Source organism: Diabrotica undecimpunctata, chromosome 4 (assembly GCF_040954645.1).
Source record: "Diabrotica undecimpunctata isolate CICGRU chromosome 4, icDiaUnde3, whole genome shotgun sequence".
Lineage (NCBI taxonomy): Eukaryota > Metazoa > Arthropoda > Insecta > Coleoptera > Chrysomelidae > Diabrotica > Diabrotica undecimpunctata.
In genome coordinates, this window is record NC_092806.1 from 142646444 (window position 1) to 142672851 (window position 26408).

The 26408-nt window shown below is 35.7% G+C and overlaps 1 protein-coding gene across 1 annotated transcript in view; it reads right to left on the reverse strand.

The window, feature by feature from the left end:
- The window catches only part of Dop2R (dopamine D2-like receptor), a gene marked incomplete at its 5' end in the record, with an annotated part of 156819 nt that overhangs the window by 60064 nt on the left and 70347 nt on the right, over positions 1-26408 (reverse strand). Inside the window, 2 exon segments of the mRNA XM_072530427.1 lie at positions 14928-14979; positions 14982-15198. Of these exon segments, the coding sequence (XP_072386528.1) occupies positions 14928-14979; positions 14982-15198 (269 nt within the window).

Here is a 26408-nt window from a genome sequence, read left to right on the forward strand (position 1 = left end):
TAATTTTCTTTCGTTCTTACACTCTAGCCATTTCATTATATTACAAATCGAGGACAAATTTATACAGTGTGTCCGTAAAGTATGGAATAAATTCGATATTTCCTAAATGAAAAGTCTTTTTTAAAAAATCTAAAACACGTCATCTTTTATGTTAACACGTATTAATTCGTGAATGTTCTGTGTTATTGCTTAGAATTAATTTGAAGAAGAAATGAATTTGAGTATAAAGGAAAGAATTGAAATACTCATGATGATTGGGTATGTAGACAAATCGCGAACTCAGATGGAAGTGTGTAATTTATTTAATGATAAATATCCGCAAAGACCCATAATACAGTCAACTGTAAGTAAGGTTGAAGAGAAATTTCATGATTCAGATAAAAGAATACAATTTGGATTGGAACAATGATGGATAACTGCCACCGAAACCCTCTCTTGGTCCAAAATATTATTTTTTCTGATGAGGCTACATTCACATTAAATGGCGGGGTCAACCTTCAGAATTGTAGATACTGGATACAAAAGAACACCCCAACTGGATGCGGGAACATCATACACAATACCCGCAAAATGTAAACGTATAGGCTGGCATTGTAAGAAATAGAATCATCGAACCCTACTTTTTCGAAGGTAATTTAAACGGGCCAGCATACTTTCAGTTTGTAAGAGGGTATCTCGTTAATACTTTAGTTAATTTATTCCCTAGTGGAATTAATCCTAGCGCTACAGCAGCTTATAAAAGAAATATGGATACAGAAGTCCCTTCCCAATGATTGGAATATTGGAATACTTTGCACCATACACAAAAAGGGAGATAGCTTTGAATGCTCTAACCATCGAGGAATTACGCTCCTAAATGCAGCGTATAAAATATTCTCCAATATACTATGCCATCGTATGGCACCATATGTAGAGCGAATAGGACAATACCAGGCTGGTTTCAGAGATGGTAAATCAACAATTCATCAGATTTCAACCCTAAGACAAATTCTAGAGAAAACACTGGAATATGGTGTAGACACGCACCACATATTTATAACTACAAGGCAGCCTACGACTCTGTAAATAGAAGAGAATTGTTTAGTAGAGCAATGATAGACCTAGGAGTACCAAATCAGTTGGTAAGTTTAACCAAACTAACCCTTGAAAAAGTTGAATGCAAAGTACGAATCCAGGGGGAACTCTCTGAACCTTTTAAAACAAATAACGGGCTACGTCAGGAAGACCCACTCTCCTGTATACTATTCAATCTAGCTCTGGAAAAAGTAATACGTACGTCACAAATCACAACTACCGGTTCAATATATAACAAATCTGTGCAAATTTTAGTATATGCTTGTCGTCTCCGGTGTAATTAATAAACGTATGAAAAACTGATTGCAACTTGGTGCAAGTTTCCATGTTTATTAATTTGTCCAACTATTGCGCAATATGGTGTTATATTGCGTAGTTGGCCGGTACGCTCTTGTTGTGGCATTATCTTGAAAAGATAATGCCATTATGGTTTTATTAGGTGGTGGAAATAAAACATATTCTTTCTAAGAAGAAAAAAACTCAGCTTCAGAGTCTTAGAAACAAACAGAGCCCTTCGAGCTAAGTGCTCTAGGGAGCTACCCTACACGGGTGAAACCATGAGTTAGATACCACTGACACTACTATCACAACTGACTAACTAACTGACCTGAGATCCGAAAATGTCCCATATTTAAAGATAAATTAACTTTTATATGAAACCTTTTCATTTCTCAACCAATTAAATTTAATTATATGTTCCAGAAGGAAGGGCGATGAACATCGAAGTGCGTGATTGGTGGCACTTGATGACATCCCCCCTGCTTTGGAGACTCTGAGGCTGATAAAAAAAGATGATTTTATTAAAAAACTCAAGAAAACAATTTTTTTTTACAAATCACATATAGAAAAGAAAAAAAAATGCATAAAATATATCAAATATAACATAAAATATATCAAAATGAATATGTCTATATTGTCAAATTACTTACAAGTCCTCTAACACACACTACACTCACGTACACTCACGTAGCACGCACTTACACTGCACAAAAACACTCACAGGCGGTGGTCGGTGTTGTTGACAGCATCTGCAGGTCCATCCTCGACGACGTGCTCTCATTCTACGGCGGCTTCGTCCTCTCTAGCTGTACATTTCCCATCTGCATGTCGCCGGTGTGTCGTAGGCGAGTTTGCCTGGGCCTCCGTGGTGCTCTGGACCACATAATGGTAGGACAGGCAGTGACTGGCTACTGCGGAGACATCATTGCATCAGGTACTTAGCATCAAGTAGGCTGGCTCGTCGGAGATATGGCACATCGACGGTTTCAGGGCTGCAGAAGGTGGATATCGTCATGTTAGTTTGGTTTACTAACATCCGATGCTTCTCCCCGCTGTTTTCTTGAGTGGTTTTGATGCAGGCATCGTGTTGGAACTGTTTACGATTTTCGATCGCGGAGCATGAGAACTCTAACATCTCGGAGTCGTGGTAGAGTTCGTTGAAGGTTGGGCGCCATGTCGTCTCCGGTGTAATTAATAAACGTATGAAAAACTGATTGCAACTTGGTGCAAGTTTCCATGTTTATTAATTTGTCCAACTATTGCGCAATATGGTGTTATATTGCGTAGTTGGCCGGTACGCTCTTGTTGTTCAGTTTTTCATACGTTTATTAATTACACCGGAGACGACATGGCGCCCAACCTTCAACGAACTCTACCACGACTCCGAGATGTTAGAGTTCTCATGCTCCGCGATCGAAAATCGCAAACAGTTCCAACACGATGCCAGCATCAAAATCACTCAAGAAAACAGCGGGGAGAAGCATCGGATGTTAGTACACCAAACTAACATGCCGATATCCACCTTCTGCAGCCCTGAAACCGTCGATGTGCCACATCTCCGACGAGCCAGCCTACTTGATGCTAAGTACCTGATGCAGTGGATGTCTCCGCAGTGGCCAGTCACTGCCTGCCCTACCATTATGTGGTCCAGAGCACCACGGAGGCTCAGGCAAACCCACCGGTGACATGCAGAGGGGAAATGTACAGCTAGAGAGGACGAAGCCGCCGTAGAACGAGCACGTCGTCGAGGATGGACCTGCAGATGCTGTCCACAACACCGACCACCGCCTGTGAGTGTTTTTGTGCAGTGCAAGTGCGCGCTACGCGAGTGTACGCGAGTGGACGCGAGTGTTAGAGGACTTGTAAGTAATTTGACAATATAGACATATTCATTTTGATATATTTCATGTAATATTTGATATATTTTATGCATCTTTTTTTTCTTTCCTATATGTGTATTGTAAAAAAATTGTTTTCTTAAGTTTTTTAATAAAATCATCTTTTTTTATCAGCCTCAGAGTCTCCAAAGCAGGGGGGATGTCATCAAGTGCCACCAATCACGCACTTCGATGTTCATCGCCCTTCCTTCTGGAACAAATAATTAAATCTAATTGGTCGAGAAATGAAAGAGTTTCATATAAAAGTTAATTATCTTTAAATATGGGACATTTTCGGATCTCGCTCTCAGTCAAAATCTAGTAGTGACTAGTGTGTGTTTTACCCGTGTAGGGTAGCTCCCTAGAGCACTTTGCTCGAAGGGCTCTGAATCTTTCTAAGACTCTGAAGCTGAGTTTTTTTTCTTCTTAGAAAGAATGTGTTTTATTTACCACCTTAATAAAACCACAAGGGCATTGACCTCCTCAAGGTCATGCCACAATAAGAGCGTACCGGCCAACTACGCAATATTACACCATATTGCGCAATAGTTGGACAGATTAATAAACATGGAAACTTGCACCAAGTTGCAATCAGTTTTTCATACGTTTATTAATTACACCGGAGACGACATGCTTGTCATCAAGTGCCACCAATCACGCACTTCGATGTTCATCGCCCTTCCTTCTGGAACAAATAATTAAATCTAATTGGTCGAGAAATGAAAGAGTTTCATATAAAAGTTAATTATCTTTAAATATGGGACATTTTCGGATCTCGCGCTGAGTCAACTCAGTCAAGTCGAGTCAAGTATAGTGTGTGTTTTACCCGTGTAGGGTAGCTCCCTAGAGCACTTTGCTCGAAGGGCTCTGTTTCTTTCTAAGACTCTGAAGCTGAGTTTTTTTCTTAGAAAGAATGTGTTTTATTTCAACCACCTAATAAAACCACAATGGCATTGTCTCTTCAAGATAATGCCACAATAAGAGCGTACCGGCCAACTACGCAATATTACACCATATTGCGCAATAGTTGGATCAATTAATAAACATGGAAACTTGCACCAAGTTGCAATCGGTTTTTCCTACGTTTATTAGTTCCCCCGGAGACGACATGGCGCCCAACCTTCAACGAACTCTACCACGACTCCGAGATGTCAGAGTTCTCATGCTCCGCGATCGAAAATCGCAAATAGTTCCAACACGATGCCTGCATCAAAATCACTCAAGAAAACAGCGGGGAGAAGCATCGGATGTTAGTACACCACACTAACATGCCGATATCCACCTTCTGCAGTCCTGAAACCGTCGATGTGCCACATCTCCGACGAGCCAGCCTACTTGATGCTAAGTACCTGATGCAGTGGATGTCTCCGCAGTGGCCAGTCACTGCCTGCCCTACCATTATGTGGTCCAGAGCACCACGGAGGCTCAGGCAAACCCACCGGTGACATGCAGAGGGGAAATGTACAGCTAGAGAGGACGAAGCCGCCGTAGAACGAGCACGTCGCCGAGGATGGACCTGCAGATGCTGTCCACAACACCGATCACCGCCTGTGAGTGTTTTTGTGCAGTGCAAGTGCGCGCTACGCGAGTGTACGCGAGTGGACGCGAGTGTTAGAGGACTTGTAAGTAATTTGACAATATAGACATATTCATTTTGATATATTTCATGTATATTTGATATATTTTATGCATTTCTTTTTCTTTTCTATATGTGATTTGTAAAAAAAATTGTTTTCTTAAGTTTTTTAATAAAATCATCTTTTTTTATCAGCCTCAGAGTCTCCAAAGCAGGGGGGATGTCATCAAGTGCCACCAATCACGCACTTCGATGTTCATCGCCCTTCCTTCTGGAACAAATAATTAAATCTAATTGGTCGAGAAATGAAAGAGTTTCATATAAAAGTTAATTATCTTTAAATATGGGACATTTTCGGATCTCGCGCTAAGTCAACTCAGTCAAGTCGAGTCAAGTATAGTGTGTGTTTTACCCGTGTAGGGTAGCTCCCTAGAGCACTTTGCTCGAAGGGCTCTGTTTCTTTCTAAGACTCTGAAGCTGAGTTTTTTTCTTCTTAGAAAGAATGTGTTTTATTTCAACCACCTAATAAAACCACAATGGCATTGTCTCTTCAAGATAATGCCACAATAAGAGCGTACCGGCCAACTACGCAATATTACACCATATTGCGCAATAGTTGGATCAATTAATAAACATGGAAACTTGCACCAAGTTGCAATCGGTTTTTCCTACGTTTATTAGTTCCCCCGGAGACGACATGCTGATGATATCAATATTGTTGGGAGAACGGAAAACGCAGCACGAGAGGCGTACGTAGCATTAAAGGAAGCGGCTACAAAAATGTGTTTCATAATAAACACCAATAAAACAAAATACATGAAAATAGGTACGCAACCACAAACACTACGGCCACTTGTTATAGAAAATGGCGTCATCGAAGCAGTTAACGAATTTGTATACCTGGGAACGCTCGTCAATACTGAAAATGACACTACCGCAGAGATAAACCGCAGAATTTGCACGGCTAATAGATGCTATTTTGGGCTTAATCTTCTTTTTAAATCTACAGTTATATCAAGAAACACAAAAGTAAAACTCTACAAAACAATAATACGCCCAGTCCTAACATATGGTTCAGAAACCTGGACTTTAACAAAAAGCAATGAAAGGATGTTAGGATGTTTCGAAAGAAAAATACTAAGGCGCATCTATGGAGCGGTAAATGAAAATGGTGTCTGGAGAAGACGATACAACTTCGAACTCTATAGAATATACCAGAAACCAGATATCGTAAAACACATAAAGATAGGACGTCTGAGGTGGGTAGGCCATGTAATGCGGATGGGGCAAACCGATCCAGCTAGAAAAACGCTCCTTGATAGACCTATTGGTCAAAGAAGAAGAGGAAGACCCAGAACAAGATTCCTAGATAACATCGATGAAGACATGAGAAATATGGAAATACGTGCTTGGCGGAGGAAGGCGATGGATAGGGACGACTGGAGAAAAAGTCTTGGGGAGGCTAGGACCCACACAGGGTTGTAAAGCCAAAATGATGAAGATGGAATTAATCCTAGAGGTTTTGATGAGAGTTTATGGTTTCAACAGAATGGTGCGTCTCCACATTATGCTGTAGATGTTCGAAGGTACTTAAACGAAATTTTTCAGAACACGTGGATAGGAAGACGTGGATATATTGAATGGCCAGCGAGGTCGCCAGGCCTCAATAATTTGGAATAATTTATGTGGGGTCATTTGAAGAATTTTGTTTATAAAACGAAACCTGCAAATACTGAAGACTTAAAAACAAAAATTCGTAAATAAATAAACAATATTTCTCAAGAAACCATAAACAAATTTTATTGTCAAATACAACAATGGCTTCAATTCAAACATTAAGGATAAAGTCATGTATTAATTACTGGATTACTTTCAAGTTATTTATTATGATTTATTTATAATTTATTAACACTAGAAATTTATAAAAAATCATTTTCTAAGCGCATATCTTGTAAATTATATCCGTTAGACCCCCAGTATTATACTTTTTTGGAATCAGCTCATTTTTATCTATCTAAAAATGTCCTAAAATACAGGGTGTTACATTTAAAAAAGAGACATTTAAGAAAACATTAAACTTAAAAATCGGCGTGATTTAGATTTTTTTAAAAAGGCGTTTCATTTAGAAAATATCGAATTTATGCCATACTTTACGAACGCACTGTATAATGAAACTAGCATTTACTGCAAATTTCACAATGTCCTTGACGTATTCACAACATAGTTGAAAATACCCAATTTAGCCAATAAACATCAAGATATCCATCACATTACTTGACGTTGATAACGTCATTTTAGTATGCAAGTAAACATAAAATTATTGGTTGTTTCGGGAAAAACACAATGAGAATATTTGATTAATTACAAAAAGTATTCAGTATTGAGAAGTGCTATAACGCATTTTTAATCAACACTATCTAGAAAATCCTATAATTTAGGAACACTATCCTACTGAAACTAATCAAGAAAATAACAGACAACGACCTATAAATTCAAATAATTGGAAAAGAACATTGAAGAAAGAAGCAAGGTATATCTGGTATAATTAGTGTATTTTGATGAAGTTTGTTGTTAAAGCCGTTATTAAAATTATTAAAGCATTACTTATAGATATAATTTTTAGAAAAAATAAATTATTTAAGTGATACAGGTAAAAACCTACATCCCCTCCAATTAGTCCAAAATGTAGCCATTATTTATATGTAGCTATCATTTTATGATAGATTCTGTCCGAGCTGCAATAAACTGAAACTGGATGCTTTAATACGTCAGTTCACTCAAACAGTATGCGTGAAAAGGCGTCGACTCAAAAACAAACTGTATTCAAAAAAGCAATTTCAAACAAAATATTTTATCAGCAGCAATAAGGGTACTCTGATTCCAGCAAAAATTGGAGTAGGTACAGTTGAAAATATAGTTGAACAGTTCGGATTGGGAACTAGAAACGAAAGAGGAGAAAGGCTCATATAATTCTGCCAAGAAAAGAATATGGTAATTGCCAATAATTGGTTTCAGCTTCTTAAGAGAAGACTATATACATGGACGTCTCCTTCACATACAGAAAACCACACTGTCAGAAACCAAATAGACTTTATACTCGTAAATAGCAGATATAAAAACTCTATAACCTCAGTTAAAACTTATCCTGGAGCAGATGTTAACTCAGACTACAATGCGTTAGTTGCTGACGTGAAAATAAAATTAAAAAGAACTGAACTCAGAAAACAACAACCAAATATTAATGTAATAATGCTAAAAAATGAAGAAATAAAAAACGAATTAAAAAATAATGTGAATGTTAATATGCAAAAACACTAACTGACAACAAACAAATTATGGATGTAAATAAAAAGTGGAAGAATATAAAAAACACATTACTGAAACCAGCTCAAAAAAGTTTGATACAACATAGGTGAGAGGCTAAAAAACAGTGGATAACAAAAGAAATACTATAACAGATGAAAAAAAGAAGGAAATATAAAGAAGAAGATCTACAGAAGTATAAAAAAATACAACGAACAATTAAGGAAAAAATCAAAACAGCTAATGAAATATATTTGATGAAACAATGTAAAGAGATAGAAGAACTAGAAACAAAATATGATATGAGAAATATGCACAAAAAATAAGAGAAGTGACTGGAATGGGTCGAAATAGACAGCAAAGACACATAAAAGACAATAAAGGAGTACTACTTATAAATTTACCAGAGAAATTAAGACGATGGGAGGAGTACGTTAGATAACTCTTCTAAGATGAAAGAGGTGAAATGCAGCAAATACAAGATTAAATCCTTTAAAGAGACAGAACATCACGATAGATGAAATCAAATATACTATCAAAAACTCTAAAGACAATAAGGCTGGATTAGATGAAATACCAGTAGAACTGTTAAAACTAGTGGAAGAGGATAACTTGGAAGTATTGGCAGATTTATTTAACACGGTGTACGATACGGGAATAATACCACAAGAGTGGCTGAAGTCAGCATTTATAACCATCCCTAAAAAACAAATAGCAAAAGAGTGCTTTGACTATCGAACACTGAGCCTCATGAGTCATACTTTAAAAGTACTGCTGAAAGTAATACATAAGAGAATATACAAAAGGCTAGAGGAGGATATTAGAGAGACGCAGTTCGGGTTCCGAAATGGAATAGGTACTCGAGAAGGACTATTTGCCATCAACATTTTGATTCAGCGATGTCGGGATGTAAACGTTGATCTACACTTGTGTTTTGTTGACTACGAAAAAACTTTCGAAAAAGTAAGATATGAAAAACTAATACAAATACTTATGAACAAGCGCATCGGCAGTAAAATCGTAAATATAGTGCAAACATTATATTGGAACTAAAGTGGCATAGTTCAAATTGATGGGCAACACTCAGAAGAAATGAAGATCTGTAGAGGAGTTAGACAGGGATGTGTTTCATCGCCACTTTTGTTTAACTTATATTCTGAAGAAATTTTCCAAAACACGCTCAACAATATCAAAGCAGGAGTTACCGTTAATGGAAAATTTATTAACAACTTACGATTTGCAGACGACACTGTGATCATAGCAACGAGTATAGAAGATCTACAACCTGTTATCGTAAGCTTAAGAAAGTATAAGTCAGCTTATAGTGCTGAGATGGGAATTACTATAAACGCTAAAACAAACGAAGTACATGCTAATTACAAAAAGACCACAAAATATACATCACCTATTGAAAATCAATGGTAACGTGATAAAACAAGTAGAAAAATATCAGTACTTGGGAACTTTGATCAATGAAACCAATGATCATAATGCAGAAATAAACAGGCTAATAGAGATTGCCAGATCAGCATTTATACGAATGAAGCCACTCTTAACGTGCAAAAATCTAAATTTAGAGATCAGATTACGTACCATTCGCTGTTTTGATGTATTTTTAATATTATTATATGAAGCTGAGACTTGGACATTAAAAAAAATGCAATTTAAAAAGAATCGAGGCTTTCGAACTCTGGTTATACCGCAGAGTATTAAAAATATCATGAACTGATAGAATTACAAATAAAGAAGTACTGGAGAGGGTTGGTAAAGAAACAGAACTAATCACCACTATACAAACCAGAAAACTGGAATGCCTAGGCCACGTGATGAGGGGACCAAAATATGAAATTTTGAGACTCATAATACAGGGAAAGATTCAAGGAAGAAGATCTTTTGGCCGAAAGCAACACTTATGGTTGAAGAATCTACGTGATTGGTATCAATGCAGATCGATTGATTTGTTTAGAGCAGCAAGTTCAAAAACTAAAATAGCCATTATAATTGCCAACCTCCGTAGGGAGACGGCACTCTAAGAAGAAGGTTCCAGTTTGTCAAGTACGTATTGCTACAAAACATAATGCAGGCATAAGTAAAAAGCAAACGCAGCCAAGGCAGGAGAAGAATATTATAGCTTAAGAACTTGTGAGACTGGTTTGGACTTTGAACAATAAAACTGTTTAGTAGAGCGGTAAGTAAAGTTAAAATCACCATATTTCTCATAAATATTCGACAAGAAGACAAAACATAAAAGAGATGGAATATGCTTATTTCCTAATCGCTTTAAATACAAATACTTGCTCGGTACTTAGATTTTTAAATTCGATTAACTAAGTAAAGTAAAGTTCAGATATCTCGGTAGTTGAATAACTAAAGATCTAGATCCAGACATAGAGATACGTAGCAGGATTGAGCAAGCCAGAACACCATTTACTAATATGAGAACCTTGCTAAGCAACAGCAGCCTTAACTTAACGCTTCGATATCGCTTTGTAAAATGTTACATTTACTTCATACTGCTATACGGTGTAGAAACCTGCACCATAAAGGCCAATATGATAAACCAATTGGAGGCCTTTGAAATGTGGGTATCTAGAAGACTACTTAAAATTCCCTGGACAGATCACACAACAAATGTCGAAGTATTAAATCGAATGGGCAGAGAACTAGAATTGCTGCCAATAATAAAAACAAGAAAAACTGCTTATCTGGGTCATATATTTCCAAATTCCAAGTAACAGTTCTTAAAGCTTATTAAGACATTTAGAATTGTGACTGGACAGCCGTAAGAACTCATATAAGATTTATTAATACTTACATATTTCAAAATTGAAATTTTAGTTTCACCGTCTTTGCTATTTTCGCACATATAAAAAGATATAAAATTCATTTAAATTTCGGACAAAATATTCTCCTAGTTTTCCCTATCCGCCCATCCTTTTTTTTAATTCATGCTATGGTTATATCAGCCAATCATACATTTATACTTCGGATATTTATATTTATCATAGAAATCAAAATATCTTAAACTCAGCTGAGGAAGTTAAATATTGAAAGAAAGATAGATAAAAATAAATTGTTCCCAAGACGAAACAGTCCATGATTCACAGAAGTGAATGAAAATGTACAGAAAATAAAAAAGCTTATTTAAAACTTATTAAACAAATCAGGAACTTGGAAGAGTAAGGGTGAACTCACAAAGTTGACGTTTCAAAAACAGTCTCATCTTTCTCGCAAACCTTTAAAGAATACTTACTTGTGTATATTATAAAAGCATGTTTCGCCCTTTATAGTCCTAAAATTCTGTAACAAATAATATACCAATCCATTTAAGTCGAAACTAAACCACACTAAACTACATAATCCTCTAGAAGTGCAAGGGTGAACCCATATGCTTCCGTTACGTTTTCGTTCAAGGTTCGCCCTTCTCCTCTGTAACCGTATCAATGCGCCGGTGTTTCTGTAGTTGGTGAGAGATAGTCTCAGATATATGCGTTCTTCTTGAGTTTTTGGGTACTATATTGTGCTTATTGTAGTTTTAATTACTCGTATTTCAAGAAAAAACCGACGTTACATTAGCCTTAAAGTTGTTTTGTTTTTTTCTGATTTATTTTCAAAATAAACGCCGAGAAAGCGACAAGACGGAAGCAAAAGAAAACGGAACAATGGCTTGTTAACATGTGTAAAACCCAACAAAACTGTGGTGAAGCGTACGTTTCAAGAAATACAAAGAAAACTGTATCTGCGCGCACAATCGGACTGCCATGTAAGTTTCGTAAAATGTGTTTTGAAAAGTTGGGCATGAACAATATCAATATGATTTTCAATAACTTTTGCCAAATCGGCAACGACGATAATCAAAACCAATATTTGAATAAATATTGGTTTGGATTATCGGAGATAATGATAAGTATTTGAATAAATGGAGAAAGAAAATATGTTTGTCGTCAGGCCTTTATTAGCATCCATGGCATAAGCGAAAAAAGAGTTCGCGTTGTTTTAGACAAGCAGACCACCACAGGCACTATGCTGGGTGATAACAGAGGGAAGCTAAGTCCAGGAAATGAAATGGTTGGATATAGAAAGAGGTTGGTCAGAGATCACATTGATTCACTTTTTACCGTTGCCAGTCTCTATAGCAGAGCCAAACGTCCTTATATGGAATGGCTAAGAAACACACATCCTGAAAAATAGCCTGTGATAGAGTCCTACTACCGAAATATCTTTGTCAACGAATTCAATATAGGTGTTCAGTCTCCTTCTGTTGATGATTTTAATACCTGCTCTAAGAATAAAGTTAAACTTGATGGGTTAAAGACTAGCAACCCGAATTCTCCCAGAATAACTGAATTGGATACTGAACTGAAGGTTCATTTAGCAAAGCAGAAAGCTGCTCAGAATATGATGAAAATTTACGAAAGCAACCAGGATGAAAATACTGAAGTTGTATGTATTGATTTACAGTAAGCATTACCCACGCTGAAACTTACCTGCAACGTACAATACTGCAAAAGAAAAATGTGGACTTACAACTTGGGAATCAACAACGTTAAAACAGGAGCAGCCATAATGTATGTATGGGACGAAACCATCGCTAAACGCGGTGGGCTAAATCAAACCGCTTTGATCTTATTATCACGTTTCAGCATGTCAGAGCATTCGATGATGGAATGTGATCGAGATTTTGGCTCAATTAAATTAAAGATAAAGGACTGAGGTATTTTTAAAACACTATATCCAGTTCATTACATACACTAAAAAAAAAGAACAAATTCCAAGTTGTTAATGTCACGATGGAATTGGTTAATAATTTCAGTATTCTTCAAAAATCAGCAACTAAATCTCAAATGTTGGGAGAACTTTAACACATTGCCTGCCACACGCCTTTCCCAAAAAGTTTCATGGTGCGCCACACCAAAAAAGTTGTTCAATTCTTGGAGGCCATGTCAGACAGATATGACTGACGGAAATTTTTACGGTGGGGCCATGTCAGTCAAATATGACTGACACGATAACTTTTAAATACCCTTCTATCACTCAAAATTACGTGAGGGTATATAGAATTTTATATGAAATTTTGTTGTTGTGGCATCCAGTGATACTTCATTAAAGCATTGGGGGCGCTCCACGAAAAAATAATGAAAAATTAAAAGAAAAAAATAGTTTTTATTTTTGCCATACAAAAGTGAAACTAAAACAGGAAAATATAAATTTATTACGTTTGAATATTTTTAAAGCAGTCCATGCACATAATATAAGGTTGATCAGGACAACCACAGCAATAAGTCATTACTTTTTTCACTTTCTTTCTGGCTTCCGATCTTCCTAGAGAACCAATCAAATGTCTGTATTGAGGCTTGCAAATACGACAAATTTTTTTGCCTTTGTTCAATGCATGTCCTTTTTTTTTATAGGTTTTCTCTTGGTTCTATGTCTAACATTTGCTGAACCAACCAGTTGTTCTCTGAACCTTCGTATTTGCATCTTCTTTTTCTTTGCATTGCCTCTACCAAAATAAGTTTTCGGGCAACTTCAGTCACAATTGGGTAACGATTTTAAATAAACCAAACTAATGTTTTTTATCATGTAATAATTTTTTGTTAAAAACATTAAAAACATAATAATCTAGACATAAAAACCTTTCCCTATATCTTCTTTTTTTGCTGTGGCCTCCAACGAACTTTATTAGAAAATGCCTGTGGCCCCCAGTGAAACAACGTTGTCACTCATATATGACCGACATGGCCTACAGCAAAAAATTTCTGTCAGTCAATTTTGGGTGACGTGGCAGGCAATGTGTTAAGGATGGCAGAATATTCGAATTTTTAAAAGATTTTAATATGGGCTTTAAAATTCAAATCGCATATAACACGGATATTCCTACAAATGTCATATTCCAAAAGGGATGAAAGAAACTTCACAATGTAATAAATTTTAACTTAGATAGTATAGAACTTTGTCTCAAATACCAGGGTGGAAAGCTTACAGAAGAAAAGAAAAAGTACTTACAAGATCGTTTTGATTATGTATCCATGCCTCACAAATGTGCTTTACAAGAAGCTATTAGTGGAGGAATGACTGCAACTGAAGTCGAGGAAACTGTAGACGATGAAAATCAAATTGAGTTTAATTGATGGAATGAATTTAATTAAGGAATAAGGCCGCAATTGATTGTAATGATAATTAAATTTGATAAAAAAATTTCTTTCTTAAAAAAATGTAATTATCATTACAGCCAATTGTGGCTGAATCCCATAAAACTATACCTTTATCAAACATGCCACAAATAAATAGCTTCAGAACTTATCTTTTTTTAAGTTTTGTTAATAAAATAAAACTTGTTCGCCATTACTATTCGTACATGTTTTAAAACTTTATACTCTGTTTTCCAGAAACGTGTTTTTGCAGTTCGCCTTTACGCTTCCAAGCTCCTGAAATGTGCTATTGTTCTCGATACATCAAATGACAAAATTACGTTTGGGATTATCAGCTATTTTATAAAAATTGTGCTTTCAAATAGTTTTTAAACTGAATATAAAGAGCACGACAAAAATTCCCGATTATAAAGAAAACAGCGCAATCTAAAACTATTTTGTTACTTAATGTTAAATAATCTTGTAAATTAATTATTTCTACTGTTATTGATAAACAAATCTCTTTTTAAGCAAAGTAAACGATTTAACGCTTTCTTATTCGGCTTAGTTAGAAGTTCTACTGACTTTATCCCAGCCATTGCATAAAGAACCACCCTGTCGTTTACAGCCCATTAACTTTCGACAGGAGCACGACAAAACATTATCCCCGATATATGCCATACTTACGTAGCTTCCTCTACGACCGTCGCGAGGATGAACTCAGTGCTCTTATCGTTGAGATGACGTGACAATCGGCCTCGGCCATGACGTCCTCATCTTCGTCTCCTGACCCGCTCCCGGTGTTCGTCGCTTGTTCGTCAATGGGTGTAGGACCCCCGAGCGTAGTCTCGGCCAGTCTATGCGTATTAGAAATGTTCTCTATCACGGATCCCGGTTTTATTTCGTACGCCATTGGCTTTTTATTGAACTTCAATTGCATCGCTCGAGCCCTTAGAGCCTGAAATTGAAAGATCAATCAGTTTTTATTGTAAAGAGTTTACAGTCATTGATAGAGAACTATAGTAAATACAGTAGCGTATTATATACACAGTTTAAAGAGAGCTATATAAAATAAAATAGAGTAGTATACTGTTTATACGTTAATATCGCAGTCACGTCACTGTCAAAAAATAGACGATGATCGATTTTTTACACAGTTTTCTGTTCGCAAATATTTGCTCATGTTTTGGTATATAAAAAGAATAATATTCCGTGGTTGTGTGGATGCGTGTGATAAACTTATTTACCACGGAAACAAAAATAAAAAATAACAGAATCGAATAAAAGGTAGAAAAAAGTGTTAATAATATTTATTTTGTAAAACGTAATTAATTCTCGAAGGGACGGTATTTTTTGTATATGTATCGCGGACCGATGCAACTGGTATCTCAATGATCACTGAAAACTAAAACTCAACACAGAACACTCGTTCCTTGTTTTTAAAAGCCAGGCCATAAACTTTTATTATCGGGCTGGTCGTTATACTAATTTCGTTTCCCATAAATGCAACGCACTCAAAATGTATACTAAGTGACATAGAAATCCGAACACCCAGTTTAAATGATTTAATTTTAATAAAATTTTGTATAAGTACTTAATGAAGCATAATAAGTAAATGATTAAAATTTCAAAATTATTGCATTGCTTTAAAGCCCTTTTACATTTAATAATGTGTGGATGCACCCCGATATGTTACGCATTCTCCAACGCGCCTAGGCATGCTTCTGATCAGGTGGTTCATGTCCTCTTGTGGTATCTCATTCCAGGCAATTACCAACTCCTCTCGAAGTGCTTGTAGAGTCTGAGGAGGACGTTGCAAATTGAGCAATCTCCTACCCATCATATCCCACACGTGCTCAATTGGGGATAAGTCGGGAGATCTTGGTGGCCATGCTAACAGTGTGACATCATTATGTTGAAAGAAGTCTATTGTGACTCTTGCAACATGTGGTCAGGCATTATCTTGTTGGAAAGTTGGATTTGCCAGGGTGTCAAGATAGGGTAAAAAGTGGGGTTCTAAAACTTCTTGGATATAACGCTACGCGTTCATGTTACCTCTGATAAAGATTAAAGGTGACCTGGAACCATAAGCTATAGCATCCCAAACCATAACTCCAACAGTGTGATGAACATGTCTTTCAACAAAAAACTGTGGATTCCTCCTTTAACCACGTCGCCTTCTAACCCTCGCTCAACCATCGTGCATGCCTAAACAAAATTGAGACTCGTCACTAAAGACAATACTGTTCCATTCCTGATTCCAGAGTGACCGTTCTCTGCACCACTGAAGGCGATTACGGCGGTGTTCTGGAATTAAAGGGAGGACCCAGTGTGGTCGGTATGAAAACAGGCCAAAACTTCTCATTCGTCGGTAAACACTTCGCATGCCAATAGGTCTTCCGTGTTCTGCAAACCATTCATTTGCAATGGAGCTGGTAGTGGAGAAACGATCTCTTAAGGCCAATAATCTTAGGCGGCGATCTTCACGGTCTATTGTTCTACGGCGGCGTCCAGTGCCCCTTGCTCTTTGCGTACGGCCTTCTTGAAGCCATGTCTAACAACACCTAACCACGGTGTCTACACTTTTGCACTCTAACTGCAACTTCCCAAAAAAAAAGTCCAGCTTCCCGAAGTCCCATTATACGGCCCCTATCAAACTCACTAAGTTGACAAAATCGTACAGGTCTCCCTACTCTAGGCATCGTAATCAATCGTAAAGAATGTCAAGAACCACAATCCACGAAATTTGGATCATTACTGCGGCTGAAATATGCATTTTTAGATTGTTAGTGAATTTAAAAATAAAATGTATAAAAACCGGAATCTCCAACTGATAAGGCTAAAAACTTTATCACTTGTTTTTTTCAGTAAGATAAATAAATTACACCAAATTTTATTGAAATAAAATCATTTAAACTGGGTGTTCGGATTTCTATGTCACTTAGTATATAATTAAAGTGTCTAGCATATCTAATATCTGTAGTAAATAAACATATTGAAAAAACACATTTCTATTTTTTATGTATATAAACCATTTGCGAAAATGTAAATTTTAATATTGTTTGGGCTATCCAACTCGCTTGTTGGATAGCCCAAAATTGACGAAATACCCTTGAAGATGCTCTAGGGATAGAAAGTACTTGGGCAAGATTTAATTAATAAAACTGTGCTTAAAATCTACCTTTAATTTTCAAAGTTTATAACTATATAACAATAACTACTTAACTAAGCGACAGTTGAAATTCTGAGCCAAGAATACGTGTATGCGATAATAACTAATATGTGACACTGAATGCTACTGGTGTAATACAAACTATAACCAAGGAATGCGTCGACCCACTTGGTCAGATACTACAGAGATACTGAATACTTAAAATTCTGATTAAAATGCCGGACTGTTGCCAAGGGGTTTACGTGGGACACCTACAAGATTTCTATACAGAGATAGGTAAAACCCATCTTTTCAATTCTTTCTAACAGGGAAATTTTGGGAATTGGTCGCAGAAAGTTAATCTGTGGGTAAAAATATCTTTTGAATACATTATCGGCTTTCATGAGAATTTTCTGGAGAATTTATCTCGGTAGATTTTAAGCTGTGTAAGTTAATTTCTACCATTGGCGTAGCAACACTTAGATACATTTCTTACAGAAAGTTATCCACTTATATAGCCAAAAGTTACTTTTTGAAGTATAATAGCTTCCTGTGGTACACCTGCTATAAGCGTTTTTCTTTGTTTTTCTTTTTCAATGCTTATTTGTAGGAATGGGTTACGTACTGCTTTATTACGAAAAGGAATTAACTTTAAAGTATCCGTTTGGGATTATTTGATTCTCTTCAGGCTAGAATTAAATGTGTAGTGGTGGTACGAAAAGCAATACGGTCCGAAAACCCGCTGGGGTAATGGTGTTCTTCTGGTGGAGCATCTTGGAGGCTGTCGAGATGGAGTCACTATTCAAATCAAAGGCGAGAGACTGGATGTGGTATTCTTTCCAGAAATAATGTGTGTGTTTTTTAAGCTTGATGCGACAGAGTAGAGTCTATTGTTCCTGACTCGTTTTTGTGTCCACACCCGATTTTAAAACCAGTGTATTGCGCTGTAATTTTGCAGACAGGTGTGTTCGCCAACAGCCAGGCCCTCAGATTTCGAGAGGCGACTTGTCGCAGTTTGGCCAGTGTGGATATGTGTGTGTGTTAATCCAACAGCGGAAGACGCTACCATTTCGATATGTAACTTGTCTCCGTCAGTCACCTAGATTTTCCCCGTCCGACTGCAGACGTAGTGTTAAGTAACGGGGTCTGCGGACGGCCGGGGGTCCCAGTGACGAGGATGCTTCGGTAGCAGAAAGAGGACCCCTTTCATTATTGGGATGGTGTGAGTGTGAATTGTGTGAATATGTTTGAGTGTGAATGTGTGCGAGTCTGAGTCGGCAAAGGCAACAAACTGTGTTCTTTAGTAAACATTGTTCCTGCAAGCCGCTTGTGCGTTTGCGACCAACTTCAGAACTACTGTCTTGCACTATTATAGTTCTTGTTATTGGTCGCTTTCGCTAACGGCCAGGCTTCGTCGGAGTTCGATAGACGGTTTCAGAATTTTTTTGTTTAGACATTTTTTTGTTAAGATTATAACATTTCAATATATGCCAGTTTAATAGAACTATTTTTTGAATCGCAAGTAAAATATTGCCATTTGGATCGCCAACCTTCGAAAGGAGACAGCGTAATGAGAATAAGTAAAATATATTTCCAACAAGGTAAAGGTTTTACTTTTCAAGGAAATATTTTGGCCTACAAAACGATTTTTTAATTCAAAGATTATTTTAAGTTCGAGCGAATGGTGCTATATCCTATCTTAGATAACAACAAAACAGAATTCCACAATAGGATCGATTATCAGTCCTACTCTATTTTTATTAGCTATATACGGTATAGTTAAATAAACTAGTAAATTGGTTTCCATGTACCGGTTTCAGGATTTCCTCTATTAAAACAAAATGTATAATATTTTCAAAAAGACTTATCGAGGATAAACCGAACCTAATACTTGAAAACCAAAATCTTTTCTATACAAACGAAATAAAATTTCTAGGAGTGATATTTGATCAACAGGTAGATTGGAATATTTATATAATATTTATATGGAAGTCATATTTAGCAGTTAGTTCTTTCATGTCGACCTTAACACGTTCGCGGAGACCTAGTTTTTATAGGGGGTCGCAAAAAACACACTTGTAAAAATCTTAAAATTTGTTATTTTTCTGTCATAAAAAAGTAGTTTCATAATATTTTAGAATGTTTAGGTTGTTTTTTATAAAAAAAACAAGGTGCGGTAAATGCCGCTATTATATCCATATATGTAACAAAAGATGTGCAACTGGACAAAGCGGTACATGCCGCTCTCGATTAGTAAATGCAACTAAATCTTTATTTCTCTAAAAAATAATAAAGAAATATCCTTATAACGAAAATATAATACAGAGATACGCTTATATTAAAAAATTTAATTTTTGTGGTACAGTTCAAAACACGGTACAATGCAGAGTGCTGGTTTATCGGCACACGTTTTACACAAGTATCTGGTTTCCTTGGGTTTTTTGTTTCGTAAACACCACTTGCACCTCACATGGTGAGTTTTGCGGGGGTCTGTAGGGTGTGGAATTATATCTGGAAAGTGTTGTTCATTGTTAGGGTTGACAACTATATTCGCTTCCATTCGAGGTCGTTTTTTACCGTGCAAAGCTCCCTTATGCATCAGTTTTCTCCCATCATTCATATCTTCTGGAATGTTCAATAATTTTCTTACCAAATTTTCTCTGTATTCCAAAAGGGTCAGTTTTACATTTTTGTGCTTCTTCATAGCATAGTAGGAATTCCATATAGCTACATCCAGTAAGTGAAACATCACTTTTTTGTATCACCTGATAGTTTTCCGTGGAGAAGAATAATAACTCACCATTTGATCGCTCGTATCTATTCCGGACATGTACTCATTGTACCTGGCAACTTCTTCAGGTTTTATTACTGCCTTTCCAAACCTGTTCTGTACATTAATAAGTTTTGGGTGATATTTGGTTGTTATGCAGAGTACTTCCCTTTTATCCTTCCACTTTGAAATATAGATGCTACCGTCTCTTCGCCATTTGTGTTCTCTTTTCTTTAGATTGGTGTTTACAAGAGCTTTTGGATTTCCTTTTCTGTTTCGTCTAAGAGTTCCTGTAGAATGAGTTTTTTTTTCAAAAGGGATTTTGACAGCAAAATGCTGTTGTAGAAGTTATTAAGGAATAAATGATGGCCTTTATCCAAATAAGGTTCCATAAGTTGCAGTACTAACGACTCAATTTTAGATAATCCTTCTACATCTTCGGATTTTCCTTTATAAATTTTTATATTCAATAGAAAATTGAGAACTTAATAGAACTTAATGCCATATTTCGCTTTTTTTCCTTTGATATACACCCGAAAACTTAGACAACCACAAAAGAGAAGCAATGATTCATCTAGTGACATTTCTTCTGCAGGGTTATAAGCTTTTTGAAAATTGAGTAATAGTTTATCGAGCAGAGGATTGACTTTTTTCAGTGGATCAGTTCCTGTTGTTTCCTCTTTACAAGCACAGCTAAAACACCGCAGAATTTCTTCAAATCTTCTACCAGATAGGGTGTAATGAAAAACTGGTGCATAATAAAGTGGATTCATTGAAAACAACTTCCTTACAGAGGGGTATTTTATTTGACCCTGTAATATGCATATAGCTAAAAATGATTAAAGTTTCTCCATAGTAAATGGCCTAATGGATGCTTGTCTGCTGTATTTTTGCTTGGGCCTATTTAGATTAGTCAATATTTCAATGTTTTTGTTCATTGAAACAAGAATTAGCCCACCTCTAGCAAATTTTGTATATCATTACCTGTTTCGTCATTTTCTGGCTCAACTCTGTCTTCGTGCTTTTCGTTTGAAAAGAGATTCTCGTTTGCCAACGAATCTTCACCACTACTGGGTTGATATGATGGATCTTGTAAATCATCATCAGAGCTATAAGGTTCTGATTCAGAACTTTCAAATTCATCTGTGCTCACTTCATCCATAAGTCCAAGAAGCCTTGCTTCTTCTCTAGAATCCATTTTCTGTAAAAACAAAAAATAGTATATTTACCGAAAATATAACCTCAACATTTTATTACTGTCTCTACTACTGATAAGCAGCATACAAATTACTAAATAACACAATCGTAATAAAACACTTACTTACTTTTATTATTCTCCAACAAATCTAGTCAAAATAAACAAAACACCAACAAAAAACAACAAAAATGAAGTGATATAGTACCACGTGCTCTCCGCCTAACACACGTCTAATATTTCAAAGCTAAACTGACCGACACGAAGAGTTCACAATATTTTATGTTATTTGCTGGGACACCTGATGCTTGAATAGTATTTCATGTTCAAAAATGTGCGTGGTAAGCCGCTTTGCGTTTTATCCGTTCTCAACATTAGACGGGATATTGCGCTTTGTCCCAGAAAGTAGAGCGGCATATGCCGCTTTGTCCGCGAACGTGTTAACTTGTTAAAGTACCTAGTTCACAAAACTTGGGGTGCCGATAAAACACTACTTATATCATACAGATCCTTAATTCTTTCCAAAATTGCTTACGGATGTGTTACATATGCATCTGCCAGCAAAACGACGTTAAAACCTTTGGATACTTTAAATTTATGAAGCCGGTTTTTTGTAAATAAAAAAAAGTTTTTATTAAAAATGACAAAAAAGCTATAAAATAAGCATAAAACAAAACAAAATAAGCATTAAAAATACTGCCTTTTTGGTATATTTCATTTAGGTAATCAACATCTTAAGTCATTTTTTATTTGCTTTTAATATTTGCAAAACGCATAATCATTGAGAATCAGGACTTTAATAATATATATTTATATTTACTTTCTCACATTCTTTTCTGTAATGGTTAAATGTGTACTTGTATATAGTTTGTCGTGGTAGCTTAAATATTAATGTCAATGAAAGATAAAAACTATGAACAGATTTTAGTTCGGTTACAAAAATTTATGTGCAGGAGGTCGGAGAGACGTGTCCCTTAGCTGAGCACTATATAGATGTCCTAAAATATAATGGTGTATGTTTCGACATTTTGTTGATTTTTTTAATATTACTCCCTCTCAAATCAGAATGTCGCGTTGTCAATCATTTAAAATTAAAATCGTATACTCCTAGTAAATCCACGACTTGCAAACATTTTATTTTGACTTCTTTGTAACAAAGTAAACTAAATTAAATTGACTCGAAAATATTGGACTTATATCACATATTTACTCTGCAAAGACAGATTCAACAAGCCAAGTGCAGTTTATCGGCGGATTTGACGACTACGTTTGCTATATTTTTAAGGCAAACAGAGGCAGGAATTTGAAACGAGAGGGATTTCCTTTTATATTGATATAACTAGAGATTTTCCAATATGAGGAAACTTTGTGAAATAAACTACGACGGATTTTATTAACTGGTTTTATTGTGTAATAATATTATGATCTGGTAGCAGACATAGCCGAAAGGTTATGCGATATTTAAATAACAAACACAATTCTCTAGAAACTGAAAAACTCACAAAACCTGAATTATTACAAATGGCAAAAATAAACAGAAAAGAGAATGTGTATTTAATTGATGAGGTACTAAGAGAACAATGCCTTAAATTGTTGAGACTACCTCTTTATCATTGCGACTTTATCGCTATTTAATTAATTTGTGCAACTAAATCAATTTAACATAGAAATTTGGGAAAAACCTTGAGACGTACTCATGAGATTATAAAAAAATTGTACATCGGAGGAAAAAATATGGTTGATATTAACATTCAACCAATCATAACAGACACTGGTAATATGAGTAATTCAGATTCGAATAGTGAAGAAATCTTAAATTTATAATTCTATACGATGCTTTGATAAGTCTTTAAAATAAATTGTTTTTTACCCAGATCAAAAGTTTTCTATTTTTCAAGAGTGGTCCATAGTGAAACATGTTTCACAGTCACACAATGCATTTTCTGAGGACATGTTAACAGCGCTGTACATGCTATCCCCACCATAAGGTTGTCTCAACACGTAGAGTCTACCATCAGCGGAGTATACCATCTTTACCATCTACCAACACAAAGACAGAGAAGATTATTTTTCACGTTAAGAACGGCTATGAATAACTGTTCTGATGAGACTTATTAAGTCGAAATACGTATCAACAGATACATAGACGCTTTGAACGTGAAATTAAATCTTTGCTGTCTTTTTCATTTTATTCGGATCTACTCTGTATGAGTACAAGAAACAAATTCGTTATGGATTTCTGCTTAGTTGATAGACATATCGTGGAATGCAAATTTTAGATTCCCCATGTCTCTATTACCATCTTTATCAACGTCTGTTATACCTTGCATTTATAGAAGGTTCAGATTAAAGCAGAAATCTGAATTTGTTTCGAAACTATCTTACCGATTTTTCTATCAGATGTCGCTATTGCGTCCATAACGAAGCCATTTTATTGTTGCTTCCTAAAAGACACAGAAGATTATTTTTCACGTTAAGAACGGCTATGAATAACTGTTCTGATGAGACTTATTAAGTCGAAATACGTATCAACAGATACATAGACGCTTTGAACGTGAAATCAAATCTTAATATCTACAGCGAACACATTATGCGATGGAAGGGTGGAATATCAGTAGGAGGTCAAAAAATCAGTAACTTGAGAGATGCTGATGACACTTTAATAATCGCGGCAAATCAAGAAGAAATGGAAGACATAATAAGATGTCTGGAGGAGAAAAGCAAAACATATGGACTAAAGGTAAATAGTAGTAAGTCAAAGAATATGATAGTAGACAGAGCTCGGAATAATCTTCAACACATTAAAGAAATTGGGGACTTTGAAGTAGTAAATAGTTTCATTTACCTAAGGTCCCTAATAACAAAGGACGGAGGGTGTGACAGAGAGATACGTAGAAGGTTGACTATTGCTAGAACAGCTATGATGAAAGTGGTAGCAATTTGGAAAAATTATAGCATAACAATACACACAAAACTAAGGCTGGTAAGAGCACTTATTTTTTACTTATGCATCCGAAACGTGGACCTTAAAGAAAGCGGATAAAAATAAACTAGACTCTTTTGAAATGTGGGTATACCGCCGCATTGGTATTGATAATAGAGGCATAGAGACAATAGAGACAATTGATAATAGAGACAATATTGGCATAAGGTATTGATATTAGAGCAACTTAAAGTAAAGAATAGATTGCTTAAACGAATACAACAGAGATATTTGCAGTATTTTTTACACATTGCTAGAAGAATAGGTACGATGAAAAAACTGTGATACTTTTTAGATGGAAAGTGATAGTCGAGGGTAGACTTGAAGTAAAGAGGCCTAGGGGAAGATCTCCATGCCGTTGGGTAAATCAAACAAAAATATTGATTAACCAAGGGTTACATGAAGCCGAACAACTAGGACAGTGAAGGAGGGAGGGAAATCGTAAAAAAACTGTAAAAGCCTGATGGTGTCACCACATCAAAAAGGAATTAGGACTGAGGAGGAGAAGGACATAGCGATATTATTTTTATTTTATCGAATTTAGAAAAAAATCACACTTAGGTAAAATTGTACCTGTGGGGTACAGTAAGACAATCCTTAGTCGAGCACACTAAGACGCGTCTCACTGTACCCCATTGAGGACGTTAGTTGGATAATACAAACTCATACTATTTGTTTATTTTATTGTAGATCAAGCCAAGAAATATAAAAGAAACACTTACATTGCTTCTTTTTCTGACTGTCAAATGAGAGTTACAAGCGGGTTTTTTGTAAATAAAAAAAAATCTAGTTTTTACTTACAGTGTGTTTAGTCAATTTAGTTACACAGTGACTCAATAATTTTAGGAAATCATTTTTAGTCTTTTAGGTTCTAAGCTTTCTTTTGGGAATAAGTTTTTCCCAAACATACTTTGAAAATTAATATGGTTTTTTAGAATTGAGTAAATAATTGTCATTTGATGCGCTTAAAATTTAAAACAATATTGATTTTGAAAAATTAAATATGTTAGTCTATATAAATAAACTGTAAATAAATCAGTAAAAAATTATGCTCAAATACGATTTGTTTTTTAACTATAAATTATTCCTTGCAATTTATTGTATAAAAAATAAGCTCAGGCGTGTTTTACACGATATTTTTATTCAAAATCGTTGAATTTTTTATAAAGTAAGCTTCCTCCTGAAACTTACAATTAATCAAAGGTATCGATCTCGCACCTTACTGAAGTTGAATATTATGCCCCTACGTTAACCTGGAACGTGTTTCAATCCCTCGGTAAGTGAGGATACGTTTTATTGACACAGCACTGGAGCTCTACAGATCCAAAGTAATGATTCCTCTGGTTTTACTGCTCTACAATTTGAAATTGGGTTTTGGAGCTTTCAGTCCTTTATCTAAAGGTCACAATTAAACAGAGAGATGGTACACTGCATCCTTTTTAAAAACAGTTATAAGGGTATTGTAAATATTGCGATACACATTTATTGTTTTGGTGTAAAATCAATTACATACATTATTTGTTTTTGCTTTACAAGGATGTGTTGATATTTAGTTATTTTAGGTCATTATGGAGAGAATCAAGAAAACATACATTACATAGTAACGAAGAATTATTAAACGAATTAAAGAGAAATTAACATGAGCCAGGAGTACCTGCCAGTGCTGGTAACTTTCGAATTAAATTAACCTAAAATTATTATTTACAATATTTTATTATGTTCTAGACTATTTAACTATTTAATTTATCCGGTTTGTGTATTTTAAGTCTTTTCACATCCCTGCTGTTAGGATGAAATCGGTTTATAACGTCTTTAGATGTCAAATTTCCATTCACGTCGATTGTTCCGTTGTCCTTTTCTAAGCTCTTTAGAACTCATTGATTTTCTTACTACTTACCTGTCTACCTGTTCTAGGTGTCCATGCGAATAATTGTTTCCGGAGTCTATTGTTTTACGTTCGCTGTACACAGCCGTACAATATGAACTGCTTTTGTTGTATTCTTCCTTAAGTTCGCTCCTATCAAAGATTGGAAATTATTCTGGTAATTATAAATAGTTCAATTGAACTG